Source organism: Buceros rhinoceros, unplaced genomic scaffold (genome assembly GCF_000710305.1).
Source record: "Buceros rhinoceros silvestris isolate BGI_N320 unplaced genomic scaffold, ASM71030v1 scaffold1763, whole genome shotgun sequence".
NCBI lineage: Eukaryota > Metazoa > Chordata > Aves > Bucerotiformes > Bucerotidae > Buceros > Buceros rhinoceros.
The window spans coordinates 123,374-130,787 of record NW_010401670.1 but is presented as its reverse complement, the minus strand read 5'-3'; the positions used below and the strand labels follow the sequence as shown (position 1 = coordinate 130,787).

At 38.0% G+C, this 7,414-nt stretch overlaps 1 protein-coding gene across 1 annotated transcript in view; it reads left to right on the top strand.

The window, feature by feature from the left end:
* Positions 1-2,685: 2,685 nt before the first annotated feature.
* The window catches only part of IL1RAPL1 (interleukin 1 receptor accessory protein-like 1), a gene marked incomplete at its 5' end in the record, with an annotated part of 28,759 nt that continues 24,030 nt past the window's right edge, over positions 2,686-7,414 (top strand). Inside the window, 2 exons of the mRNA XM_010132344.1 lie at positions 2,686-2,818; positions 4,687-4,832. Of these exons, the coding sequence (XP_010130646.1) occupies positions 2,686-2,818; positions 4,687-4,832 (279 nt within the window). The remainder of the gene's footprint in view (positions 2,819-4,686; positions 4,833-7,414) is intronic.

Genomic DNA, 7,414 nt, shown 5'->3' with positions numbered 1-7,414 from the left:
TTTCATCTGTTAAAACATCCTGGGCACAACCATCACATTTCATTACAGGTTTTCATGCACTTGACCCATATTAAGCGGTGTCCCAGTGGTAATCTCATTCCCAGCAAATGGCTTCAAGATCGCAAAATTCTTTCTCTCCAGTGCTCCCAGACGACACTCTTCAGCTGTGTAGAGATTGAGGAATTGGATTTCCAGGGAAATCCACTGACCATTGCTCTCTGGGGTGCAGAAACTGTACTGTGGCTGTCTTTAGAAAGAGAGTTTTTGCCCTCTCACTGAGGATCTTCAGCTTACTTTTGGCAACTTACTCTAAATGAGATGAGATTATTAAAATATTTCATTAGTCAGAGATCTGATTTCATACTTTTTGATTACAAATGAGACCCTCCTCTCCATCCTAGCATCAAGTACTGGGACACTCCTGTCCCATTAGCAGGTATCACTGGCAAAGTGTGTGGTACCAACCACAAGTATATGAAATGACTAAAAGCACCTCAGGTCACAAAGAGCTTGTGAAAACAACATAGATGGCATTTGTCTTGATGTTACAAATATTTTTTGATTACAAACATTTGATTCTGCACCTTTTATGGCATGGATGTGGGAGTTCGAGCCAGATAGAGGGGTCAGATGCTTTTATAGAAAACCACAGTGTGTTTTATTTTTAAATTAAGACATTTATTTAATAATTATTACTGGTCTTCTTTTTATACAGCATCATTTCTTTCCAAAATAAATAAGGCATTTAAATATTAATGTCATATGTTTGAGAAGGACCAGATTCTGACCTAAAGCAATGTATTTTTAAGGAAATCCACTTCTCAAGGCATATTGGTACAGCGTGAAGTTGTGTTAACAATGTATCTTCTTTTACTTTTTTTTTTCCTCAGAATCTGTGGTCAGTCAGCTTTAAAATCCTAAGATCGAAAATTGAAAGTGTAAATAATATATGAGTTTGGTCTTAGCAGTCATATAAACTCCATGAAAATACTGTTCTCTGGGAGAAGAAACCCACTCCTTAAATCACACCATTTCCTTAAATCACTGTGTAATTATCCAATGAAGAAATGCATATAGCAGTTTAGGAGACTTGCTGCACGTTAAGACAAACATCTTTACAGCAGTGAGTGGGAGACTAGAACTACGTGGCTGTCCTCTAGTTTTGTCTGACCTTACCAACACACAAAATGCATGCGACACCGGTTCAATCCCTGTAGGTGCCCTAGCTGAAACCCCAAAGCCACGGCGTATTGACACGATGTAAGACGATACAATGAAAATAAACCAACATGAAGGCATATTACATTTTTAATTTTCAGTGTAATGACGAAACATATATAGAATTCCTGCTCCTTGCTGCATTTACCTGTTACGGAAAGGCCCGCCATCAATTATGGATAAACAAAACGGATTTTATTAGGTTCCTTTAAGCAGGTTCAAAGGATGTCTAGTTAGGAAATTTTTACATTAAACAATAGCTTACACGTAACTGATAACTTACAATGAGGGAAAAACAGGTTTCATAAGTAAACTGGTTCAGATAGATAGAAATCTGAATACCTTCTCTTTACCAATGCAAATGGAGAACTATTTACTGACAGCCTAGGGAGGGACGCATCCACAGTAATACGAGCTCCACTAGCTAATAGAAGAATCTGTCGCTTACAGAAATGCAAATTCTTACCAAATACTGTTAGCTGGCATCCCAACTTCAGTATTTCTCAGCCTCTGTTCTAACGTCTTAGAATGAGAGCGAGACTCCTTTCTCTGCCTCAGCTTGTCTCCGAGAAGAGACAGAATAAATTCCTTCTTTTCCGTTGTTGTCGATTCTACTGTCTCTTGGACAAGTCTCCCATTTTATAGTAGAACAAATGTGCACTGTGGTCAATATCAGAAATGGGGTGTAAATGAGTTTTCAGCAGAACTCAGACTCACAGGCGCCTTCTCCACAGGGGTTCAGAGCCCTGCTTTGTGCAAACTTATGGGCACAAGTACCTGCGAAGGTGAAGGATGGCCCAGGTCCTTGTCAGAGCTTCTGCTTGTCTCTGCTTTTGTTTTCAACAAAGGAAGGGTAGTTAATAACCATCATATTACCTAACGGTTATTCCCATCCATAAGGAGAGATGTGACTCACAGCGTACAGAATAAGTTCACGTGTGTTCTTTTTTTCAAGTTTCAGTGTTTAATACTTTCTTGCTAAGATAACTGAGCAATAAGCACACATCTTTCTACTGTCCATCCCTTGGAAATGGTATCCTACAAGTATCTACGAACCTCCTCGCAGAAATCATTGCAAAGCTGAACTAACACAGATGAGATCGCACATCTGGTTTACTGTCTGTTTTCCAAGAAAAGACAAAAATCTTTCATTAAGTTAGCTCTTTTTGAAAAAACATAGTCTTTTGTCTCCTTACAAAACAGAAAACTTAGTGAAAGAATACAAAACCAAATCCTGTTCTTACGTAACATTTAATTTAATTTTTATTGCATTTATTTTCAGAAAATATATTGAACAATAGTGACAAGGCGAGTAGATACTTTTGGACATTTTGAACAGCAGATGGAAATTATGGGTCTCTACAGATACATTTTTTTTAAAAATCTACAAAAACAAATGATTAAAATTTAATAATAGTTTTCTTTCAATTTTTGAAACAACATATTTTCTTACTTTCTTTCTAACAGGTGGTTCTGCTAATTTAACCTGCCGAGCTTTCTTTGGCTATAGTGGAGATGTCAGTCCTTTAATCTACTGGATGAAAGGGGAGAAGTTTATTGAAGATTTGGATGATAGTCGAGTGTGGGAAAGTGACATCAGGTAAAAGAAAAAGCGCTTTGTTTCTTTCAGTCAATATCTTTTTTGATAGTTAAAATAACACTTGTTATCACAGACTAATTCAGGAATACTTTGGGTCTGATTCTTGCTTTTGCAACATCCATTCTTTCCCTTTTCAACTCTACCAACAGATAACAGAAAAATGCGCACCTCAGCCAGATCTGATGTTAGAGAGCTGCAAAAGCTGAACAGGTGCCCAACAAGTACGGCGGTGTTAACCGACGGGAATTTGCATAGTGTGGCAATCTACAATAACAACCTTTTAAAAGTTACTAAGATGAAATAAAGAAAAATAAATATATCAAGAAAAAAGCTCAAAAGAAGTCTTTTAAAACATGGAGCCTTAAATAAATGCTTCTCTTTTGGAATATTTTGTTTTCGTTTCTTCAAGGAAAAATACTAGTTTCCTGGGATGTTATCTGGCCTATCAGAGCCAAGCATCCTCCTATGTGGGCTGCTTATAACTGCTGAAATACATGTTTTAGAGAGAATCTAGCAATTTGCATCGTGTACTTTCACTGCTCCTTAAAGTGCTGCCTCATTTAAAATTGAGAAAGAAGAGATTTTCTATTGCGAATTGTCTGTTTGACATAGCGTACCAATTCCTATCCAAACCCAAGTATCTACTTGGATCTGAAGAGATTCCTTTTTCATGTATAATTCTGTATGTGCTTATATCACTGTGCCTATACACTATGGAAAAACTCAGAAATTAAGGCAAGTCTTAATGTCTGTTACAAAGGAAGCTAAATAATAACAGTCCTGTTATCTACATTGTTTGTCTGTAATAGAGCAAAACAAGCTTATTTACACTGCACCTCTTTCGTCAGAGTCTACTATCGCATCAAGAGACATGGAGTCACACTCGTTTTTAGCTTAGCCTCGAACACCTTCAGTGTAACCAAAGTCACAGGGACAACTCTTTTTCCAAAATGAAGAAGGTCACATAGATATTCAAGGTCATCTCCATGTCTCCCCCAGATAAAGACAAAACGGAAGCATATTTCACCCCAGTGCACTTCAAGTTTATTCTATAAAACTCAAGACCAGTACTCCAAATGGCACATGACAACCGGATCAGCTGTATTTTTGCATCTAAAGCTTTTCCTAAGCCCTTCCACCAGAGAATTGGCATTCTGAAGACTGATAAAAAGATGACAAGAACCTCCTTACAACTTTGATGTTTTGTGGAGGGAGGAGCAGGAAGTCTGGTTTTCACTTTTTCTGTCAGGTGTAACGAAAGGGAGCAGTCTAGAGCTGTTTGTCATTTGCATTGCTGGGTTTCTAAAACCATGGATGTGCATGCAAGGAGGTAAAGAAAGCAATCTGAAGATGCAGGAAGTCTTTTATTTATCATCTGTATGAACGAGCAGCATCTGCTATGCCAGTTCCTTCTGCTGATTTGTAATACAGACCCTGGTATGAACACAGTGTTTCTGAGTGATGTGTTCAAGAGCCTCAGAAAGTGCATAAATAGCGTGTTTGACTCAGATTCCTAGTGTGACCCTAAGCCCCCATAAAAACCGATTTCATTTTTCTCTCTTCTAACATTTCAAGACTTCACGTACTGTTGATCAGGATATCACTGGAGTGTGCAATCGTGTATTATCAGTGTGCACATCATCCTACTCAAAGAAGACAATTAACTGAAGTTTTCGTTAACATTTACACAACCAAACCTCCTCATTAGAGGCAGAAAAGGACATGATATAATTTAATTAAGATTTCATCAAACCATAACCAAATTTGAAGTCAGATGTGTGAATTGTGAGTAGCGTTATTATGTCATGATTATCTAATGCTCTGCTATGATACAAGCAGAATAGCAGCGATGGTTGCTTTTTTTTCAGGGTTCTCAAGGAACATCTTGGGGAACAGGAGGTTTCCATCTCATTGATTCTTGACTCTGTGGAAGAGGCAGACCTGGGGAATTACTCATGCTATGTTGAGAACGGAAATGGACGCCGACATGCCAGTATTCTTCTACATAAAAGGGGTAAATATGCAGCTTTCCTCCATGAAAGGGCACATTATAGAGGTGGTCAGGTTGTAGAGCTTCTTTCTGATGCAAGGATGAATTTTGGCTTTCTGAGATATTGATAGGCAATTGTTATTTTTCCCCAGGCATTTGTACCACTTTCAAAATAAAGCAGAAATGTTGTTAACTATGGAAAAAATAAAGTAACGCCTTTTTATTATATTTATATAAAAGATGCGTTTAATAATTCATTAATTTTAAAACTAATGAAGGCTCAATAGAGAAAGAAAGAACAGGAAGTTGCAGGCAATGCAACTGTAATAATATTCTGTAAGAAATAAAGTTAAATGTTAGAAAAGCCAACAAAACAACTTCCCACTTCTGCCAGCAATGCCCTCTAAACTCCATGCCCGGGGAGTTCCGGCATAGCCAGACTGTGGACATTTTCTTCTAACACATTTACCTAACACCAATATTTCTGAAGTGAAGCATCATGACAGAAGCTTCTGTTTCTACTTACCACTCACAACCCATGACTGCAGCCTGCCTCATGGTGACAGCCATCTCCCACAGAGAGAATTCTGGTGAGATGGAGAGATTCTTGCAAAGGCAGGTTTCCAGATCCACTTTGTTCACTTTTCCTCCCAGACAGTGCTTCATATGCCTGGGCTTGACACTCCCCACCCTCATACAGCACCCTACTTGTTTAAGAGGTGAGAGAATAACCAGGGAGCAGTGTCTGTTCTTCACTGTCGTTACTGGGGTTTTTTTTTTTTTAGATTGTTTGTCAAGGTGAGCAAAGCAGGTTCTTACCATGATGCTTAACTACTTGTGGCATCTCAATTTATATGAAAGAAGCAATGTCTTCTGGTTTAAGTCTTGTGGCATACCAAGTCTTTCTAAGTTTAAAAGGAAGCCGTAAATCAATATAGTGTGGCTCATTTTGGGTCTCTCACTACAAGAAAGACATTGAGATGCTGGAGCGTGCCCAAAGAAGGGACATGAAACCTGTGACGGACCCAGAGCCAAGTCTTATGAGGAGCAGTTGAGGGAACTGGGGTTGTTTAACCTAAGGAGGCTGAGGAGAGACCTTATCACTCTCTACTATTATCTGAAAAGAGGGAGGTAGTGTGGTGCGGTGGGGATCGGTCTCTTCTCCCAAGTAACAAGTGGTAGGACCAGAGGAAACAGCCTCAAGTTGCACCAGGGCAGGTTTAGGTTGGATATTAGGAAAAATTTCTTCACCAAAAGGGTTAAAAAGTATTGGAACAGGCTGCCCAGGGAAGTGGTGGAGTCACCAGCCCTAGAGGTATTAAAAGATACATAAAAGTGGTGGACTTGGCACTACGAGGTTAACTTAACTGTTGGACTGTTGGACTTAATGATCTTGAAGGTCCCTTCCAAACAAAACAATTCTATGATTTATTTAAATGTATTTTTGTGACCTCCAATTACTCGACTAGAACTGATTTGAAGCCATTTTTCTGAACTCTTTGGGTTGCTTCTTAAGAGATGCATCTGTAAATAACCAGATATTCTGCTTAGCCTGGCATTTGCCATATTTTCTTGAATTTATTGAGATGGGTAATTAATTGAACTGCAACAATATACCAGCTAGTAGTCATACACTCCTAGTTCAGAGACATTTGAACCCAGAGCGAGAGCTTAACCCAGCAAACACTGAAATCCTATGGCTTGTCTTTAATTATGAAATTAGTGCATTGAACACTGAAAATAAAGAAATTTTAATGTTTAAATATCTTTATAACAAATATTTAATTAACTGGCATGTATTAAGTCATATGCTGATGAGTCCTTATTTTCCCTTACGTACTTGCACTAGCTCCAAGACTAACACATAAGTCTTTTCTGTTCTGTCTTCACTAGCTTTTTTAATCTAACGGTATACATGCATGAATTTTGCAAGAGTCTACTTCCCTTGCTTCCCTTCTTGGAGAGATCAGTATGTCAAACACACCGCAGTATGTGGTCTCATGATGACATGCTTAAGAGGAGGTAATCTCAATATTTAATTGTCCTTACAAAGAGTAAAAAGCTAAAAATAGCAAAACCTCCCCCAAATAGTTTGTTTTTTCCTCTTTAAGTGAGGCTGAACCTGCAATTATAATTTGGAAACACAATATGTTGTGCCCTCAAAAAACAAAAAGTATCTGATGCAAGCTTTCTACATACTTTGCATGTTGACAACTGTTCCAGTAAAATGATAAATTAACAATGACAGATAAAAATTTGAGCTAGTCTCTCAGGTCTCCTAGGAAGAGAGGCTTTGCACTGCTTGCTTAGTCTCCTGTATATCACCATGACAACATTTCGTTTTAGGTTTCCTTGTTTAGAACCACATTTAATGTCTGCTAGGAATGAGTTAGCTGTTTATTAATTTTTGATTATTGGCTCACTTAGAATAATTAGGACCTAACAACTAGGCAAATGTAAATTTGCCTCCTGAACACTGAGACGTTTGCAGAGGTATTAGTTTTGGCTCGTTTTCTAGTTAGTGGTTTTTTTTTTCCTGGCAGTACAAGCCAAAAAAAAAAAAAAAAAAACCGAATTTTGAATTTTTACACATCAAAAGAAAAAAA